The sequence below is a fragment of the Cibotium barometz genome, chromosome 42 (assembly GCF_041138505.1).
Source record: "Cibotium barometz isolate CiBa-2024 chromosome 42, ASM4113850v1, whole genome shotgun sequence".
In the NCBI taxonomy this organism is placed as follows: domain Eukaryota; kingdom Viridiplantae; phylum Streptophyta; class Polypodiopsida; order Cyatheales; family Cibotiaceae; genus Cibotium; species Cibotium barometz.
In genome coordinates, this window is record NC_141087.1 from 27,784,416 (window position 1) to 27,807,066 (window position 22,651).

The 22,651-nt window shown below is 41.1% G+C and overlaps 1 protein-coding gene across 1 annotated transcript in view; it reads left to right on the forward strand.

Annotated features, from left to right (window-relative positions):
* Positions 1-4,899, forward strand: part of LOC147614332 (uncharacterized) — a 65,040-nt gene extending 60,141 nt beyond the window's left edge. The window contains exon 4 of the mRNA XM_086780887.1: positions 4,554-4,899. Within this exon, the coding sequence (XP_086637013.1) occupies positions 4,554-4,557 (4 nt within the window). The 3' untranslated portion in view covers positions 4,558-4,899. The remainder of the gene's footprint in view (positions 1-4,553) is intronic.
* The last annotated feature ends 17,752 nt before the right edge of the window (positions 4,900-22,651 follow it).

The window sequence follows — 22,651 nt, forward strand, 5'->3', positions numbered from 1 at the left end:
TGGCATGATGATGGAGTCTGTTTTGGAATTTTATGATTTGGCTAATTAACTTCATCACGGTTGGAGTTCCAAGGCTAGATTTGGAGGAGGAAGAAATTTCACTATCAGTCACGAAAGAGCGGGAGGCCCAGGCATAGTTGGGGGATCATGACAATGCCCGTGTGCGTTCTTTCATCTTCCTCAATTGCACACCCCAAGTGATCAATCTTATCAAACATGCGACGCTGCCTTGAGGGATTTGGCAGCACTTGGCCTCTCTGTACAATCTAGTATCACCCATCATCAACAAACTCGAGGCTCTTCAACATGAGGTTCTTCAGGCTAGGAAGGAGATATCATTAGAGGACATGGCCATCATCACCCTACTATCTCATATATCCTCTCAATACTCAGCTTTCTATTCCTTTTTGATCACCAGCGGGAGGCTTATTACCATTACTTGGGAGCAGCTAGTGCTGATGATCTTGGATTAGTAGGAGCGGTTTATGAATCCACCACAGGGCAGAGGTTCTGAGGCTTTGGCTGGCCAGCAGTTGAAAGGCCACATCAACAAAAACATGGGTGGCAAAGGTTCAAATTATCTATTTATGTTTGGACTGTTATTTATAGCAGCAATAAGCACTATATAAGTGAGTCTTGGGTTATTATTGATTCATGGTGTTGTGGACCTGGACCAAGAGGCTTCATGGACATGGCGGTCTTGTTAAAGGTTCCTCAGGACAAGCTTTGGTGGTATGGGATGTCAAGGGTAATTGGCTTGGCATGTGGGAGTGGAACCTTAGCCACTAGCTTGGGGGTGGTTTGCGGATGTGAACCGAGCTTGGTTGCATCCCTTTCTCTTGGTTAACTCTTTCACACCAAACAATTCTATGCTCAACAAGTCGTTTAGCTGGAGAAAACATCTGCGAAACCTTGCATTGATGCTTTCTAATAGCGTGTCCCTGAAACATCTAAGATTTTGTACAGGGAGTGATACAAGGGTCAAAAGGGTGTGCACAATCTTCCCTAACATCGACCTAAAACATACGTATCGAGTCGTTAGGATCGAAGACTGTCATGTTGAAACTATATTCGATGCAGTACTCTAACCCATAGTCACAAGAAATGCTTAGAGCTTTTTTGTGCTTTGAGGTTTTTGGGGTTTTGTTTTGAAAGGTTTCGTCCCTCAGCCTCGAGGTTTTGAAGTTTCGATAAATCAATATTTGCATTAATTATAAATACAAATATTTGTATTAATTATAAATATTAAAAAATGTATAAAAGCCACCTAAAACATAGTATAATGATAAAAAAGCACATAAGACATAAGGCACATGGCACATGCAAAATACTTCTGGCTAGCAGGCGATGGCAACGAAGGAAACGCACCCGACGGCATGGAGAAACGGAACAAGAGAGAAAAAACAAAAAAAACTCGGCTTGTCACATTTGGGCAAAATACCAAAAACTGGTAGGCTTTTTACAAGTTTCGAAATGTGTCGGCCTTGAAATGTTTCGCACATTTCTACCGCCAGAAACATGTGACGGGGCTTTGACCTAAAACAAGAGTAATCTTAGGTTGAAACAACTACCCTCGTGAGTATACCAAAGGTTCTGTTGGTGCTTTTAATCCTTCTTCGGATTGGGTTTAGCGCATAGCAGCTAACGTACACGTATTTTATATAAAGTAATGTACGTCACGTTTTTTAAACTAAAAAACATCTACATGATAAAAAACGTGAGTCTTTGTAGTCTTAAAAAAAAATTCGATTTTATAAGGTTGTAAAAGAGAGAACATTTTAACGTTTGAAACTGCAGCGAATACTCCTGTGTGTGTTTCTCTCTCTAGAGTTTGGCCCAATTAAGCATCATGGGAAGAAAGACTCATCTATGATTTTAATATTTATCATCGATGATCTACTTGACAAGACCATATTCCTAGGCCCTTAAAAATATATATATAAAAATGACATATTATATTTCAGTCTGGCATAAAAGACGTCCCATATGCGTATTGTACTTTGCCGTATTATACTTCCTGTCCCGTACCTGGCTTCTATGGTTTAGTGGTCCCTTTCCGGACTTAAGCTTATGTGAAACCTTGCTCAGAGGTTCCTGTGGTTTGAGGCTTTTGGGAAACATTCTTGTAATTCTAAATCTGGCCAGCCATCGTCTCCCATTAATCCTAGAGGCTAGCATATTGGATGGCATCCTCCAGTGTTTTGCTAATAGTCCTCTTCACCTGGAGCTTGTGCTTTCGTGACAGTTCATGGATAAAGAACCCACACAAAGTTGTGGCTCTGCCCGAGACTGCAACTCCTTAGACGTGCCAAGAAAAACATGTGCTGCATACCCAAGTCTGCAAACTTGGACATCACATCTCGTCCTCCTTCTGGAGGAACTCATCTCGAAACTGTCCTGCTGCACTTCCACATGATCTTGCATGGGCTGAGAATCATTGTCAGGCTCCCATAGATGATCAGTGCAGTGAAGTGTCTTAGCCATGGTAAGGTTAGAGAAAGAGAAGGTCTGCTGTTGCAATCACTTTTGTTGCGCACCGAGGACGAGGGCGTTGTCCTCGCTTTTAGGTGTCATGCAAAAAAAACATTCAAGTTCTTTTTCCACTTTAAGAACTAAGCCATCTGTGCTTCAAAAATAACTCAGCTGACAGGTCTGCGCACTGGTTGCTGGCACCTGTATGGCCTGTTCAGGCCTGTACAGCCTGCACATGCATCTGCTGTGATCAGCCTATAAGCACACCTGCTCAGCCTTATGCATACATGCTGCTGCTGGCTGCCTTACACTCGTGCTGCTTGCTGTTAGTTCTGCGCACAACCGAAGCCCCTTTGAGCATGCCCAACACCGCATAGAGTACATGCAGCCCAACATATATGTGACCTGATTAGCATGCAGCCCGACATACCAGCGCTTTCTGCTTCCTCATGCGACCTGTATATAAATGTTTCACACAACTGACTGCAAGCTAACATCAGTGTGCAAGCCCTGTTACAGCCCATGTTTCAACGATGATGCACCCTACATTAAGGTAGACACCTAAAAACTGCTGCAACGCTTGGCATAATAAGAGAGTTTGGGGGTTTCTCGCCAAAAGGTTCCCGGGACCACATCTCTCTTGCACATCTTGCATATCTCTTCCCTCTTTCTCCTCCTCTCAGAACCCACATGAAACAAAACATGCTAGCAAAGCCCTAAAAAGCACAAGATCAAAAGCATAGATCATGGCGCTTGAGAGATACTTGGGTTGGGCGAGTTTGAAAAAACACACATGACACGCACACCTTGCTTTTCCCTGCCTCCGCGATTAGGCCTGCTCTGATGCCAATTGTAGAATCCCTCTTGGATTCAACCCTAATTCATAGGCCAAACAAGGTTAGTACAAACAACATAGAAGGGTGCAGGCAAGCTCACCACCCACCGGTAGGTCGCATCTGCAACCACCCTTGAGCCAAGGGCCAAAGTTCCCTCCCACGAGTCCATGCCAGTTAGCCCTAGTGTCCCATAGCCCTAGTGTCCCATACCACCAGTGCCTGCACACACGGGCCCTCAGCAAGGCTACCCGGTCCATGGCATGAGTAAGCCTCTTGGTCCAGGTCCAGATCACAATGAATCAATGATAACCCAAGACTCACTTATATAGTGCTTATTGCTGCTATAAACAATGGTTCCTTGGGTCTTGTATTCACATATAACACATGAAAGTCAGATATCTGCGGCACACTCTAGGAGCTCATCCACTAATTGAAGGGCTTGAGCCTACTGTAGGTGGAGAGAGAGGAGATTATTGTAACCCATTGTTCTTTAGCAATATATTCTTGGTGCTCATCTTGTTGAACATTCGGTCGTCAATTTTTTGACCTCTCTCTCTTAGTTCCCAGGAGTATGACACATCTTTAGCTGGGAACAATGCAGATGTCTATTGATTACTGTGAGGCAAAACAAATCTTGAAACAACAAACATAGCAGAAAGGGTTAAGGCATAAAGGATCCAAATAAGTTTGTGATTTGGTTGCAGCTGTCTTTCTCGAATTTCCAGACTAGTTAGACACCAAATTTTGCAAGCAGGCTGTACGCAGGGCTGCCACAGGACGTTTGTTAAAGAACACGTATTTGGAAGCATTTATTGTAGCAAGCTTAGATAGCTGGTCATGCAGTCCGGATCCCTTTGTTATGATTTTCTTGGCCTTGTTAGTATGTTGGCCAACCTTCAAATCAAGGAATTAGCTCTTGTGACTAGCTCCAATGACTAATAGAGGTTGTCCGCTTCCCAAAATGGGCTGACAATGTCTGGAGTTGCACTCATAAGTCCTGAACATTTTGATACCGTGTCTTTATTAAAGGCATGCATATAAATAGAAGGACGTGGAATTGAGCCTTAAGAGAACTTTTTGTGTGTTTGTTAACTGCATTATCCTTGAAGTTTTGCGGAACGTTTTTCTTGATCTCTCTTGTATGTTGTGAAGTCTTTGTTTAGATTGGGGGAGCTGTTGCAAAATTCAAAGGTTGTTAATGGAATGTGAATTTGTGATCTGATTGGCTCCTTGGGCTACATACAGGTAGGGTAAAACAAAGATTCCAAACGTCAAGCCCACCCGGTTTCATTGGCTGAAAGGTGAGGGTATGTTAACCAAGGACATGGATCTTCCTTCGCTATGGGACTTGGCTCTGCTTTCCTTCGATAGGAACTCTTTAGTGTGATATCTTTAGCTATCATGCAGTACCAGAGTGAAGCACATACAATTTTGTAGGAGTCTTCCCTTTATTTTCAATGGGATAAATTTGGAGAGGAAGATGGATCCATAATAAGGGATTGGAACATTGGACCCTTTTTGCAAGAACGTGTGTTCCAAGTTAATGTATGAATGCATCCAAGTGAATGTAGCAGTTAACCTTTTTTTGTTCTCTGTTTTTCGTTTTTTTGAATGATGCCATTACTGTAGTGGATTGCAGTGTAAATCAAACTGTAACCATGAAATTATGGTGACCTTTTTGTTAGTTTAGCAACAGTGAAGGCCACAAATTCCATATTGTGGTATGAGACACCAGATTCTTGCTTTACACACGGGTAATAGGTCTATTCAGTAAGTCTTTAAGTACTTGAAAGCGTTTTCGGAGGCCTTTATCTATGGTTGTGGGAAAAGAAACATAACTTGAAACCAATTCAAGATGTAAAAGTGAATGAAAGACCAGTTAATTGTGAAGCTACGTCGATTGGACAAACCATAACACTGATCGATTGTGGCACGGTAATTTAAATCAATTAAGATTCTAAGATACCTTAGAAATTTTAACCTAGGGTGTGGAGAGACTGTACCACAAAAAAAGTAGAATTTATCAATCGATGCTCTCTTTACCTAGGGTTTATGCCTTTTCTTTTTACGTAGAAGGTAGCATTGGGGAAATCATATGATCTCTTGAACATCTAAGAAGAAAGAAAATCCATTTTCTACACCCGAGGGAGGACAATGAGAACCGTTAATCCATGACCAATTAAAGTTAGATAGGTGAGAAATCATAAAGTGACCTACAATGAGAACCATTAATCCATGACCATTAAGTTAGATAGGTGAGAAATCATAGTTACCTACACTAAGGTACCGCCTAACATTGTAGCCTCACCAACTGGTCACTAGAAAGAACCCTCAAGGATTTTAGCCGGTCAAAACTACACTAAGGTACCTCCTAACATTGTTAGGGGACATCTCCGGCAGAGTACCCAACAAAACAACATAAAAACATCCATCATAGTCTTCCTCACTTAGAGAGACTTGGGCAGTTGATATCTTCGATCAGCTCCTTTTCTTCAACTATCAGATTTACATGGAGCTTCTCCTACTCTTTCTCAAGCTTTTTAAAACATTGTGACTCCTTTGTTGACCACCTAGTTGTCAAAAGCTCCACCCTAGGTTGACATTTCTAAGTCCCTGTCCAGATGCTCCAACGCCCAGTTCCTAGTGATAGCCTTCAGCTTGGCTTGCTCCGCTTCCACTTCTCTGTCCGTTTGTCCTTGCTTCAGAGAAGTCGCCACCACCAGTTCTCTACCACACCTCCTTTGCCTTGTTTGCCTTGAGAACCCACTTGTTTTGGTGTGTTACATGAGGCCTCTTAGGTGTTGTCAATGCTTTACAAAATCCACTATCATGTTAGAGAAGACTAATTTTGGGCCTAAAAGCAAAAAAAATAATCCTATGCTAGTGAGAGCTATTAGTAATTTTATTTTATTTTAGTTCAACTTTTATTATATATATACTCATATAAACACACACTTGCCGCCCATGGCCACTAGATGGCCATGCTTGCTTTGCTACCATTGCATGCCCGACGGCTGCCCACCTTACACCGATGGCACTAGATGTTTTGACTCTTGGGTTGTGTTCTAACTTTTGGATCATAGTATGAAACCACCCTCCAGTCCTTTCTAAAAATACCTTGTGGACTCAAAATTGTGTACCTTTGATCCTATCCATCTATTAAAAATCAACCCACCTCATCAATCTAGTCCTCAACTCACTCTAGTTTGTACAACTACCTTTATGAGGAATAACCATGCTGGAGAAATCAAGTGCTTAATATCACAATCCGGACATGAACATGGTTAGCTATGATGAGGATGGTTTTGGTGGCTTTGTATAGGTATGGTTTCCACACCAGATGGCGGCTATAACACATTGTTGGACCCATTGTTTCCACTAGGCTTGATTTTTTGAAGGGCACCCTTGCCCTTCAAAATTGACGGGTTTGGTGAAATATAGCAAGTTTTTTAATATTCTAGTGTAATTTTTGATGGGCATTTTAAAAATTTGCAAGTACTTTATGTCGAAAATGCTCAAAAACAGGTATGACGCTCGTCAAAAAGCAACTATGGTTTCCACCCTCAAGACTAGACGTGCATCCACAACCACATAGTTTGTTAGTTATGGGGTCCATTTAGGGGCCTACACTCTCAAGTGGGGTCAAAAGACTTGTGGATGCCATGAGACTTATGTTGAGGAATAGTGGTGATCATGAGAGCTAGTTCTATGGGCCAACTATGACATTTGGAAGTTGGTTGGCATAGGGACTTGAAGAAGTGGGGAAGGCCCGATATTCCCCCATTCTTCCATCATGTCTTTTCTAAGCTAGTATCCATCCTTTATCACATTGCACTGTATGCCATTTGAGTTCTAATATCAAGGATGCATTACGATGCCTTTTTTAGGGTATGTACATTTACCAATCAAAAAGTGTATGTACATTTTTAGGGTATGTACATTTACCAATCAAAAAGTGTCGATCAACTTTCTTTAAGCGCACTCATTGGTAGATTTTGCAATCTACCATTTCTCAAAGAAATATTAAACTATAGCCACTTCTTAAAACACGATATACAAGAGTAATCTTACTAAAAAATATTTAGAGAAATAAAAGTAATTATCTTTTATTTCTTAATCATCCAAAATTAAAGGAAACTTTATCATTTTCTATAATTAATCATATGCAAAATTAATAATCTACCATTTTCCAAGGAAGGAAACACAAAACTTTTAAGAATTTGATTTTGAGAAAGAAAATATGTAAACCAACATCACAACTATCATCATCACCATACTCATGAACATACTCATACCCCCCACCTTTTTTAAATAAATGAATTTAAAAGCAAATACATATTTGTTTTTCTCATCTCTCATGTAAAATGCTATCAATATATGTTTAATCCTCATAGTGTGAGTGTGAATTATGTAACACTATACATTATGTTTTCTTACACAATGCCGAACTCTGAAATATAAAGAAAATTGCTCTTCTATTTTCCCTTGTGACAGATATAAAGCAAATTGCTCTCCTAGTTTCCTTGTGTGATATGCGAAGAAATGGGCAAATCAAATGGAGTTGCAAACATTCCAACTAATGCTCTATATTGCATATATGTTTGGAAGAAAGCCTTGATGGCTATACGAAAGAATCTAATAATCAAAGTGGAAGGAAAAATCAATTTAAGTGTGCTTTTGGGTGAATCAAATTTAAGTGTTTCTAGAGGAATCAAATCTCTTATGGTGTTTGGTAGTAATGACAAGGAAGAGATACAAGGTCATTACTTTCTAAAGAATGGGTTTCTATGCACAAGGTGCAAGAAGGAAAAAGTTCCAAGTCATTACTTTATAAAGAATAGGTTTCTATGCATAAGGTGCCAACGTCCATTGTTTAGGGTTGGTGCTTATTTGTACTTTATCCTTTTTACTTTTGCAGAGAGATTCCTCTTTGAGCTAGCCATTCTTTCTTACACTCTACACCCTTGTGAGCATTGTGCGTGTGTGAGTTCAGTTCCATTGTAAGCTAACAGTGGTATCAGAGCCATCATCAAGTCTTTGGTGTTTTTCAGAGCTTCCATTGAAGCTTGCTTTAATTTCACTTTGAAGCCTCCACAATAGCCTAGCTCAACTTCTCCATCGTAGCGGTGTTGAGAAGTGATTTCTCCAATGGCAGAAGTGGCTTCTCTTCTTGTAAGGCTATTTTGAGCCTTCGACTTCTCTTCCTACAAGGATCTTCTAAGCTCGGCCACAAGTTGCAATTGGCTTCAACATCTGACTCCAATATTATCTCCATCCAATAGTGGGATCCATCTTCTCATTGTCCCAACAATCTTCTCAACATCACCGTCTAATAGGTGGTTCATCTCCATCGGTTCATCTCCAACGGTTTATCTCCAACGAGTCCATGAATGAACACTTCACCAAGTTGCAAGACTTAAGAGAACTTCTTCTCAATACTGATGAGATCATTAACTCTTTGCATGAATCTTATTTGGGTTTCAATACTTCCCTTTGGCTTTCTTTGAGAGGCAATGTAGCCCTTGTAACCTACTAAGAGCTTATTAGCTTATTGTTGTAGGAGAGCAGCAGTTCAGAAAGAATGCTGGCTATTGTTCACAAACCAAAGGCTATTGTCTCTACAGTCCTCTTACCAAGAAATTCATTGTTAGTAAGGATATTCTTTTTGCTGAGGCTTTATATATCCTATGAGATAGAATTCTGTTGCACTTTGCTTTGCTATCTATCTTTTTGATGTATTATATTTTTGTATTGACATCTACTAATACATTATTCCTCTTTAAATTTGAAATAAAGATAATTAGTTATATTGTGAATATCCACACCCTCTACACTTAGTACATCCTTCATCCAGAGTCCATCTTAGACTTGAGAGTACATAAGTGGACAACACCATCACATTGTACCTATCTTAGAATTTTAAATTCTATGTATTCTCTAACTATTGCACTTTGTTTTGCTATCTATCTTTTCGATGTGGTATATTTTTATATTGACATCTACTATAGGTCATTCCTCTTCAAATTTGAAATGAAGATAATTAGTTGAAATTACATAAAAACCCTTGTTAGTTGCAATTACATAAAAATCCATGCTAGTTGCAATGAAGATAATTAGTTACAATTACATAAAAGCCCATGTTCAAGGCCATGTCAACAATGAGATCAGATGCTCTTCTCTGCTCCTTTATTCATAAGGAAACTCGAATTTTCCTCTAGACTCTTTAAAAAAAAGTGGAATACCCATTTCACGTTTTCGTGTGAAACCCTGACTGTCATGTCGTGAAACACGTCCAAGTGAAAAAAAAATCATGAAATACATTTCACGGCGTGAAAGGTCTTTGCACTTTCATGTTTGTGAAAAGGGTCCAAGGGAAAACAAAATAAAAGAGAGTATAGAAAACAACCTGTTTGGAGGCTCATATCTCATAAAAAATGAACGCACTCTAGTGCTCATCAAAAAGCCTACCTATTGAGCTCTTCAAAATTGGTCTAGAGCGTCTGAGGGAAAAATGCATCGTTATGGCCTTCGACGAGCAGCCTCAAAATTTGACTCGAAAATCGAGGCCAAAAATGAGCCTAAAAGCACTAAAAATCGCCCAAAAAGACTGCGTACCATATTCGGGCTACTTTTTTAGTTGCAAATCTCATCCAAAAATTCAAAACACCTGGGGTGAATAACAACTGTAGTGCGACCAATATCAATTCGAATACAATTTGTTTGTGGATGCCTCTTCTCTTCCTTGTTGAGTAAAACTTCATTAAGATCAAGTATAAGTGCATGTTTCTTTATGGTGATTGCACGAGGAATATTTTCTGCATACAATACAGAAGAATGATAACACTTTAATGTGTTTACATACTTAACAATATTAAAACAAGTGATCCTATATTATCAATGAGAGCTAATTACAACAAAACATCCACAAGTTTACTTTCGTTTCATGCTCCCATACTCATCTGTGACGACGATGGCTCCTAGACTTGATTGCATTTCTCTATTGATTGGTGAAGATTGAAATACTAATCTATCTCCATCTCTCTCAAAAGAATATAAACTTCCTAGAGGCCTACTCTTTTGTGTATCGGAACGTAGCTCCTCAACACGTTGCTCTATTTCTTGCGCACTTAACTTGTGATTGTTAGAAGCAGCTGTACCTGCAAAAACAACTCTCGTTGAGAAACATACTTTTTAACACACAAAATTGCTGAATAAATCATCTTAAATAACTTCCTATTGAAAAAGATCTACCTTTAGTTTTCTTGGCACCCTCTGCCACACAGTCCTTGATTTCAACTATTCTCTCTTTATTCGTAGCATATGTAGCCTCGTCAATTTCTTCAACATCCTTTGCCACACAGAGTCCTTGATTTCAACTATTTTCCCTTTATTTGTAGCATATGTAGCCTCATCAATATGGTCGACAATCTCTTCTTGTCTCTCCTTGGTTGCAAAATTCTCTTGAAGCTCTTCATTAACTTTATCTTTATTCTCACTAGCCTCAACATTAACTTGCAAATCAAGAATGTCCTTAGTCTCTTTAGTTCTATCACTTGAAGGCCTTGAAGATGTTTGCAAAGCTGAATCGTCGATGTGATCTACCTCCACCATGTTGTCTTCATTATTTCTAGCATTTGAATCATGAGAGTTGATCTCTCTAGTAGGGCTTTCATGTGATGATGTTCTAGTTGAGCAATGTTATCTTCTTCTTTCCCTTCTTTGTATACGTCTGTAAGATTAAAATAAAATGCTATTACTTTTAGGATTTAAATAATACACCAAGGCTAATACAATACTAGTCATTTTTATATCTACACATATACTTTGTATCCAACTTAGATTACTCAACTTCGAGTGATGTACCATAATGAATTAGGAACCATAACATAAGGGTCAAACTTGAGTTTGAGCCTCACTTGCAAGGGCAACGTAAAGATCGCTCAACTTGAGATTGTGCCCTTGTGTTGGAAGACATCCCCAACAGTTGGACATAAGTGGAGGTACGGCTGAAACTTAAGTTTGAGCCTCACCGCTACACTAGGATATGGAGTAAGTGTAATTTCTTAATAGTAAGTGTGCGTCATCATTTGTATTAGGCTCAAACTTAATTTTAAGCCTCACTGCTACACTAGGATATAGAGTAATTTCTTAATAGTAAGTGTGCATCATCATTTGTACCAGACGTTGGCATGAAATAAAGGTTAAATAGAATAGAAATATTCACTTTAATAGAAAAATGTTAAAAGTGAATCCAAAAAAGCCAATGTATTAATCAAAAGACTAATAATTATTTCAACAAATCCACACTGAACAAAACCTATGCTAATATTAGTTGTTTATAAACTCCTTTCAATGATCACCATTCGTTGTACATTCATAATAAGCACTATCAATGCACCTTTCTACCTTTCTTTGGTTGAGCGCTTGATGGGCTATGAGCATGGAAAGCCTTGTTGACATCTGTATCCCTCCAATCTTCTCAATGGCCATAGCAACCCCAACATTTGTAGCTTCCATGGCTTTTGCAGTATCCAATATATCATCACCATTCCCACCTTCATCTCATCATTTTCATGCCTTCCAATATCTTCAAAATTGTCTTCGGCATCCTCATTGAATAGAGCATCATTCCCTTGGTCCTCTTCATTCCTTTGGTCCTCTTCATTCCTTTGCCCTGCATCATTCCCTTGGTCCTCTTCATTCCTTTGCCCTGCATCTTCAAAGTCTATAGCATCCCCAACTTCTTTATCATCATCTGTGTCATTTTTGTTGTCAATATCATCACCTTCGTCTTCCTCCTCTGTACTTGGCGGGTTGTCAATGTGAAGATTTTGAAGGTTCTCTTTTTCTGCATCACCTAGTGTTTGCTTTTTTGTGCCGCCACTTGCACCACACCACTCTTGCAAGGACGGGTGACCGTCTAAAAGAGCAGAGCACTTTGATTCTAATGCCATCGCTTCCAAATCATCTTTCAATAAAGCAATACATCGTCTCTTCTTTAGCAAGCTCTCCTCTAGCACAACTCCACCACAATATGTCTCTACAACATGGCTGTGTTCAGGACAAAACCCTGTGATGAGACCGTCAATAAATCCTTTGTCGCTGAATTCTCTATTTTGGCCACTAGAGCCTGAGATGAATACATTTTTTGTGAGAACCTTATCAATGGCCTCAAACTTGTCAACCTTGCTCTATGAAAAGAATAACAGTTGCAATCTCAACTGTTCCAGATGTCCAGGCATCATCTTTTTGTATGTGGATCACGCCAAATTCATAGTGCACCTTTGTTGATTGGCTAGAAATCCCTTCGATAAGCATTCCAATGGTGATGAAATCAACAAAACACACAAGAATATATTCATATTGTGAGTTTAGTGTGTTCAAAGCAAGTGCCAACTTGGAGAAAAATTCTGAGGAGAGCTGCTCCTTTGTACCATGTAGGTCCATGCATGTAGGTCCATGATTGCCAGTTGAAATGGTACATGCTCTTCACTACAGAAGGCTATAATCTTTGTCATATCAAAACCCACCCCCCTAATTGTCCAAGGAATAGACTCTTGTTGAGATACAATACCCATAGATGCTCTATATAGGTGATTCAGTAAAGTTACTACACTTTTTGGAAGTGAAGGATTTTTTTGAACGATTGAGAGCATCCCTAACAAAGGACTGGCTATAGCTCCTCAATTGATTATACTCATACTCCCCTAGCTTATATGTCTCACACACCTGTTCCCAAGTCATCTTTTCCCTTGTCAGATCAAAATAGAAGGTGGTTATTGCATCTTTGAGAACTTGATCTGTTTTTAGCTTCCAAGCCATCTCCTCCATATCCATTCTTTGATGGGTTTGCTTTCCCTTTTTAAGCAATATTCGCTTGTCAAGAAGTGATGTTTGAATGTCCAAAACTTCACTCTTTTGAAGGTATAAAATGAACCTAAACAACGTTGGGCCTAGTGTGACTGTTCCTGGTGCCTGCTGAATTTGCCCACTCTTCAAAGTTGGAAGTTTGGGATTTTGATCAAGACCTTTAGTTTGATCAGGACCTTTAGTTTGAGTTTCGCCCTTTGTATTTGGTTTGTATTTGGTAGCAAGACTTTTGCCTATAGCCTCATGATCTTAACCCAATTCTGCCATACATCATCATCACATAGAAGCAAGTGTAAATCATTTTTGACAAAATTCTTATGTAGTGTGTGCTCCGTGGTCTCCACAAAGACCTGCAAAGTTTTAAAGTAAGAAGTTAGCCCCCTCACTATAGATATCACAAAATATTAGGAGGAATCATGTATCTATGGGTTTTCAATCATTTGGAGCTTATGCTCAAACTTGAGTTTGAGCCTCACTTGCCAGTGCTAAACTAGTATATAATGGTGATGCTCGATCTTAGGTTTGAGCGTCACCTCCGTATGCAAATCTAGCGCTTGCAAGTGAGGCTCCAACGGGGATCGAGTGCACTACTTCACTTCGGTGACCCTGGCCCATCTGATTGATCCAGGTCTGGTCTTGGCGAATAAGGGATCAATCTCCGGGAAGCGATCGATTGGTGAAGAAAGATTGTGAACCCGGTTTGTCAAAGGGTCCCCGACCAACAAAGGTCACAGTCACGTATATATAATCAGATAGCGCCCACGGCCCTCCGCAAGAACAAGAACAAGGAAGCCGGCTGCCTGCCCCCTTCAGTATGCAATAGCCGGCAAGGGTTATCCCCTACGGGACTCGAACCACCCTGTCTTCGACATCAAGAAGTGACGATGTCCGCCACCTCGCCTTTGACGTGCCGGGACTCGGCTTCAACCCATTCCATTCTATATACGATAATTTCTCTGAATCGATGCGAAGACCTCGAGAAGGGGCGTAGGGGCACTCGGGGCCGAGATCGAAATCCCAGGCATGAAGTAGTGGGCAACGAGCTCCCATGCTTAATCACGCGCTGTGATCTTAGCTTCGCTAGGATGCTCCAACTTAAGTTCGAGCCACAATTAGATATGCAAGTGCTACACCATCACAGAGAGGTGAGGCTTGAAGTTCAATTTCAAACCAAACTATTAAGTTTATGCAGTTTGAGAAGAAGCCTCACATGCATCTTTCTTATGCTATTGCTACACTTGAAACTATAGATCCGTAAAAGATATTATGAAAAGTAAAGAAGAAGTAATGTATGCCTATGATTTACCAAGATATAGCAAAGAATCAAAAGAGGACCTTCCAAGATGACTCGTCCATCTTGGGTTGATTGACACCAGGCAAAGGTTTACTAGGATGACCGTTTGCATGCCATTGTGCTCGAGCTTGTAGAAGTTGATGGAGGAATGGCTCCTTTTGCATTGACTTTGCAAACAGATAAATTTGCATCCTTGGAAATGTCACGAGAAATCTTGGGCGGGCAATTTACAATTATCTTTGATCTCCTGAACCTAAATTGCTGACGCAGTTGAGGGGTCACTTTAGCCATATTTAGAGCCTGCAAGCTTTTTGCAGCACTAATGGAGTGTTGACCAGAGATAATCAAATATTCAACTTTATGAATATCTTCTTTTGTGAGTTTATCAAGGGGTTGTTTCGTAGCACGATTACAGGGCATCAAAATTGCAAGTATCTCCTCTTGCTTTGGGTCCTCAATAAAGTCTTGGGTCAAAATACGAACCCAATCCTTATTTAACCTTCTATACACATAGTTTGAAGGAGCAGGATAACATTTTATCACATCAATGCTGAAGACCTCATTTAGACCAAAGGGATAATATCCCTTCTTTATTTCGAATGAGATAATTGCTTTGCTACCCTTGTTTAGAGTCTCAACCTCCATTAGCTCGTCATCGGACGCATCTATCTCCTTTGAACCACTTCTGGTTTTGTCCTTTGCCTCTTTGAAGAGTTTTCTTGAACCTTTGTAGAGTGCTTTGCCTTTCTCTTCTTTGCAAGTGCTTGCTCCTCTTCTTGCACCTGAGAGCCTGCCATGTCTTCAGCTGCTATTGTGCTTACATCAAGGACTTTTATTTTGTCACCCTCCTTTTTATGTTTTAAAGAAGTTGCACCAGCATTTGTAGATGCTTCAAGTGCACTCTTCACTATGGCCCTGCCTTTTTTCTCCACAATTTTCCTAACTTGAGTGGTTGTTGTCTCCTTTTCAGGTATGAACTTTTTTCGTGAATCCAAATCCTTCTTTACATGCCTCACCGCTTTCACCAGGTCCTCCACATTATCCACCCCTGAGTCTTCTTGATTGGAAAAGTCAATGATCTTCAATCCTAGCTTTACAATAGAATTGTCCTTTCCTAGTTTACTGCCAGTCATGTCTGATTGGTGAAAAGTGTCCAATGATAAGCAAAACTTATTTGCTTTTGTAGTTTCTCCTTCTGGCAATACAGTGCATGTGAAGCATGGGTTTGCTCTTGCATCCACATCATCCTTAGTGCCTACCACAATCCCCATATCTCCATATGATGTATCACCTTGAGACAGAAACAAATGGAGGACTCCTTTGAAGTTTGCACTAGCATCGTAGCTATCCACAAACCATTTTACTCCTTCTTTATTACTCAATTTGAAGGTTTTATCCACCTTAATTCTAGGAGTGACACTTTTAGCTTGAGTTGTTGTTTCGAGAGCATCTAGAGTAAAGATTGGTGCACCATGTGGTTGTGAGGTAGCGGGCGCTCTGCTAGCTTCCATTCCTGTGAAGCACAAAAAAAGTTTCAAAACCTTAGAAAGAAATGGATTTAAATGCTACATATCAAATCAAAACCTATCAAACTTAAGAAACTTAATGCATGCTACAATTATTGATGCTTCACTTAGTTTTCTTGAATAGCGGGGGCCTCACTTGCATTTACTTAATCCATACAAAAGCTCGACTTAAGTTGGAGCCTAGATCCAAGTTGTGCACTCATATGCTAGGGGTACGCTAGCATAGAGAGGCAAGGCTCAAGCTCAAGTTTTAGCCTTAAGGCGAAGTTCCATGTATGGGAGGCTTGAACTTAAGTTGGAGTCTAGATCCAAGTTGTGCACTCATATGCTAGGGGTACACTAGTATATTGGAGCCTTAAGGCCAAGTTCCATATATAGGGGAAACCCGAACTTAAGCTAGAGCCTAGATCCAAGTTGTGCACTCATATGACAAGGGTACACTAGCATATAGAGACAAGGCTCAAGCTCAAGTTCGAGCCTTAAGGCCAAGTTTTATGTAGGAGAGGCTCGAGCTGGAGCCTAGATCCAAGTTGTGCACTCATATGCTAGGGATACGCTAGCATAGATAGGCAAGGCTCGAACTCAAGTTGGAGCCTTAAGGCCAAGTTTCATGTAAAGTTAAGCATGGAGAATGAGCCTTAACACATAAGCTCCATGGGGAGGTTCGATCTTAAGGCGAGGTCTATATCCAAGTTGTGCACTCAGATGCTAGGAGTGCACTAGCATGGAGAGCAAAGGCTCAAACTCAAGTTCAAGCCTTGAGACTGGAGTACACTAGCATGGAGAACAAAGGCTCAATCTAAAGTTTGAGCCTTAAGGCCGGTGTACACTAGCATCGAGAGCCAAGGCTCCAACTCAAGTTCCAGCCTTAAGGCCAGTGTACACTAGCATGGAGAACAAAGGCTCCAACTCAAGTTCGAGCCTTAAGGCAGGTGTACACTAGCATGGAGAACAAAGGCTCAATCTGAAGGTTGAGCCTTAACACCGGGGTAAGGCCGAGGTGCACTAGCATGGAGAGCAAAGGCTCAAACTTAAGTTCGAGCCTTAAGGGGCCGGGGTGCACTAGCATGGAGAGCAAAGGCTCAATCTGAAGTTTGAACCTTAAGGGGCCGGGGTGCACTAGCATTGAGATCAAAGGCTCAAACTAAAGTTCGAGCCTTAAGGGGCCGGGGTGCACTAGCATGGAGAGAAAAGGCTCATCGAGCCTTAAGGCCGGGGTGCACTAGCATGGAGAGCAAAGGCTCAAACTCAAGTTCGAGCCTTAAGGCCGGTGCACTAACATGGAGAACAAAGACTCAATCTAGGTCGAGCATTAACACATAAGTTCTATGTGGGGGAGGCTCGAACTTAAGGTGGAGTCTATATCCAAGTTGTGCACTCAGATATGTGACACATATACCATGTTTATATAGGGAACCCTTGTCATTTAGATTATATAATGTGCACAAAGATCAGTTTTACAGGTTCTCGACATATGTGAAGATACAAAAGAGAGCAGCAAGAAGTGCAAACAATCTACGACGAGCAACGATTGACAAATGGCACACTTAGCGTGCAATCAAGTAAGCATTTATTTTGATATAGACAATCAATTAAAGAAGGACTTACTTGCTATGTAAAGTATTCAATTAGATGAGGGAACACACGAAACGCAGATGGGCGCACGAAAGTCTCCGATGTCACACAGATGGATGCTTGAAGTATCCGATGGCGTGTGGGCATGATGGTTCTGCAAGAAACAGAGGTCAGAACCAACACAGATGTGCCGATTGCGGGAGGAAAAGAAACTGTTTGAAACGCAGGGCTGAGCGAGGACTTTAGAGATAGGAAACAGAGATGATTATTGCGCACGATGGCGTGCGCGATGGCGATTACGACGAGCACTGCACGCTCATCACACAGAATCGCTCCGGGGTTCCAGGTCCTTTTGTCTGGTCCAAATGCGAGGTCGGCTACTTTTTCGTGTGAAGTCGGTGGGGGGGAAGGCGGAAATTTTGCGAGGTCGGTGGGAGGAAGGCGGAAATTTTAGATTTGGTTGGGGGGGAAGTTTGAATTTTGAAATTCAAATTCGGGGGGAAGGGGTGAAATGTTAAAATTCGAATTCGGGGGGGGGGGGGGGGGGATTTTAAAATTCTAATTGGGGGGGGAGTTTGAATTTCAAATCCAGGAGGGCGGGGCTGTGCACCGGGGATGGAGGAGAGGGGGGGGCAACCGGGCGGAGGAGAGGGGGACCGAGCAGGGCGGGGGCATGGGGCGCCACCAGACGGGAGAGGAGGCGGCGGGGCGCCGCCCAACGGAGGAGAGGAGGAGGCAGGGGCTGCGCTGAACGGAGGAGAGGGGCCCAGGTAGGGGCGTCGTCGGACGAGGAGGAGGTGGGGGCTGCGCTGAACGGAGGAGGCGGAAATTTTGTGAGGTCGGTGGGAGGAAGGCAAAAATTTTGGATTTGGTTGGGGGAAAATTTTGAATTTTGAAATTCAAATTCGAGGGGGGGGGGATTTTGAAATTCAAATTGGGGGGAAGTTTGAATTTCAAATTCGGGAGGGCGGGGGCTGCGCCGGATGGAGGAGAGGGGGCCGGGCCGGGCAGGGGCATGGGGCGCCACCGGACGGGAGAGGAGGAGGTAGGGGCGCCAGGGAGGAGGCCGAGCATTGCCCAAGGAGCGCAGCAGAGAGTGTGTGTTTGTGATGGGTGCTCCATGAGATGCAAGGTGCAAATGAGTTGTGGATGCTAGGGGTGTGATTTTGTTTTTGGTGTTTGATATAGTCCATGAAGCCATGGGCTAGGGCTTGGCTCCTAACCATGGTTGGGTAAATCATAAAGGGGGACATAGAGGTAGACGTTTGGGGATGATTACAAGTACCCCACCCTAAACCCTCATGTTGGAGTCAAGGGTGGGTGAGAAAAAAGCTAGAGAGAGAAGGAGTGAAATGTATTTTTACAAGGGGTGATGCCATAGGCATATTATCGATAGATATGAGATACTTAAGGGTTGATTTACAGGGATTTTTAAAAGGGGAAGAGTCGATGGTGATGATATTGTGCCTGCGTGACCGCCGCCGAGGGCTCTCGGATGGAAGTGATTCTTGGTTCATAGTTGTGCTGTCGTTTCACCTGTTCCTGCTGGATCCCATTCACCGTGTGACTGGTCCCTAGAGATGCGAGTAAATTCCAAACTTACCCTTCTTGGATGTAAGCTGGTGAACAAGATTTGATTTTTTAAATTTTCCTTGAAGATGTCATGACCTAGATAAGTGCTTGATCAATTTTGGAGTGACCATGGACAAGCTCATATGTATGTACATATGCTAGGGAATTCATCCTTGAGTGGAAATGAAAAGTACTAGTACTCCATGGGTAGAACTTGTTGACCATACATGCGCCCTTTGATGCATGGATACTAGATCAATCATGAGCTTGGTTCACTGGAGTACATATCCCATAGAATTACCATTTTTCATGCATGGGTGTATGCATGGATGGATGCATATGATGCCTATGTATAGAAGTATGCTTATATATATATATGTGTGTGTGTGTGTGTGTGTGTCAAAACACCTTTGCATAAGTCTGACCTGGCCATCCATACACATATAGTCAAAACCCTAAAACTAAATGAGTCTTACCATCCCTAGATGACTATTGTATGGTTGACAAATCTCTCTTTGTCAAAAAGAACACAACTACATAGCATATATGTTAGAGTTAGACCATAATAAAAACTAGTCTGGTTTTTTTATGCCAAACCAACCTCATCATATGAAGGGGAAAATGCCAAAAAGTAAACATTAAACCACCCCTGAGTGTCTGTTCACATTTTTTTTTGGCTTCTACAATGTGAATATCTTTAGATATTCATGCCCATGAAAAACTTAATTAGTTTTTCATGTTAGCTGAAATACTCAAGAAAACTCTGATAATGGCATCTCTTGTCACTACTAAGCCTAACACATCTCTGTGACATCTTGTATAAATAACTAACTTTTCATTCATGTGATTATTCCCTTAAAAATCAAGTGTAAAAAACCAGTTTAGTTTTTCATGCCCAGAAGTCTTGATCATTGTATGAGTTATTAACTTTACCACCTCTTAAACATTATTGCATTACTTATATGTATCAAATTTATCAAATAGACATCATTTTTTTCACAAAATATCTCAAGATAGATATTCATGGTCGTCGTGAAAAAACTAGTTTGTTTTTTCACATTAAAAAATTGTATAGAAATAACTTATTTCCTAATGATATCATATTCTTAGGACTAACTAAATCATCCTACAACTTTTTCATTATTAATCACTAAATGTTTTTAGGTGTGAATATCTCATATATTCTAGCCGAAAGCTAGATTAGTATTTCATGTCATTAAAAGTTCTCACAAATGGTTCACATGTGTTTAAGCCAAATTCCATATGTATCACTAAACTATTCTAACTTGACTTTTTTGATAACTGTTATCCTTTTTTGGCATGAATAGTAGCACCATATAAATAGTGTCTCCACTTTTTCAGTGCATGAACTATTGCTAGTAACTCTCGCTCGTAAGCCGAGTAGTTATGCTGCGCACGATCTAACTTTTTACTCTCAAATGCAATTGGCCATCCCCTTTGCATAAGTACGGCCCCAATGGCCTCATTACTAACGTCTGTTTCCAAAACAAACGGCTCATTTGGATCGACAATTGTCAAAACAGGTGCAGCTGCTACGGTCACCTTGAGCTTATCAAAGCTTTTCTGTTGGGCGTCCCCCCAACTAATGTTTTTTGTTTTTGACCGTAACTGGTCAGTCAACGGGACTACGATCTTCGCATAGTCCTTCACATATTGTCGGTAGAACCCCGACATGCCAAGAAAAATCTACAGTTCCTCGAGATTCTTTGGCGCTGGCCATTTAAGAATAGCCTCTACTTTTTCTGGCTCCATCCGCGTACCATCGGCGGATATAATATGGCCAAGGTAGTGAATTTCTGTTTCAAAAAATTCACATTTGCTCTTCTTTGCAAATAGTTTGTGCTTTCGCAACAACTCGAACACTAGACGCAAATGCTCTATGTGTTCTTTCTGTGTCGTACTGTACACAAGAATATCATCTAGGAAAACTACTACAAATTTTCCCAGATATGGACGTAAAATATTGTCCATCAGCATCATAAACGTCGCTGGAGCATTGGTTAGCCCAAATGGCATAACCAAAAACTCAAAATGTCCGAAACGGGTCCTAAATGCTGTCTTCGCAACATCTTCTTGTTTAATTCTAACCTGATGATACCCAGATCTCAGGTCTATTTTTGTAAAGTATCTCGATCCATAGAGTTGATCAAACAACTCATCCATGCGTGGCATTGGATGCTTGTTCTTAATCGTTATCTGATTAAGAGCCCTATAGTCTATGCACACCGCATAGATCCGTCTTTCTTCTTTACCAGAAGAATAGGCGATGCCCATGGACTTGAACTAGGCCGAATAAAGCCTTTGTTCAAATATTCTGTTAATTGTTTTTCCACCTCCTGTGCCTCGGCCGGAGTGGCTTAATCTATAAGCAGGTTTGCTTATAGGTTTTGATCGTGGCATAACTTCGATGCCATGGTCTACTTCTCTAGATGGTGGTAAACCATTTGGTAAATCATCAGGAAAAACATCCTGAAATTCCTCTAATAAATTCATTAAAGTATCTACGTACTTTTTCTTTAATGTCTCATTCACCTTGGATTTTTTCTTGTTTGAATCACATGCATGCCAAACAGGGTTTTCAAATAGTGGGTCTCGTCCAAGGTTATTTTGTTTTCCTTGTTTGTCTACGCAAACATCATTTATCGTTTCATCTACGGAAACAGAATTCAAAAGAGGGTAACAAGCATATACCTCTGCTATCTGGTCTCTGTGGACCGCTGTACATAGCTCCATGGAGGAAATAAGTGGTGTTGTGGCAGGGACAGTACGGTCGCCCTGCAGGGTAATGACTCTACCTCCGTGCTCAAAACATAGCGTATTATGTAAGTAATTCCGAGCTAGACTAGGGCCCAAGCCATACAGCCATTCCCTGCCTAGATATACGTCTGCTCTGGCTAAGTGCATGACCTGAAAGTCAAGCGGAATCTTCATCATCAAATGCCACTCTACAAGAGACTCAAACCTCATGATCAACAATGCCTACGAGTTTCAAACCTACGGGCTCACAACCTTCCAACTAATGTGTGAAGGAGGGCTCACAACCTTCCACTTAAAACCAATGCCTACGAGTTTCAAACCTACGGGCTCACAACCTTCCACTTAAAGCAAAATGGTATCAACATGTGGGTGGAGAAGCAACTACTTGTTGCTCAAGGCTACTATGAAGGTGCCAATCAAATTTGGGTGCCTCGACAGTCAGAGCCTCCTCCTCAATGCAGCACTCAGAGGTCAAGGAAAAATAAAAGTACTTCACAACACCGTCCACAAAAGCCTATGCGAGTTTCTCAAAGAACTCCACTAAGTCAACAAGTGTGGGTACCAAAAAAATTACTACAAGCACAAGGGTAATATCAAAGTAATACCAAATCTTGGATTCCTAAGTGCACCAAAAGTCCCCTACTAATAAAGTTCAAAGAAATAAACATCAGCACACCAAAGCCATCAGCCCCACCAATTTATAATGTTCATCAAAGATGGGTTCCCAT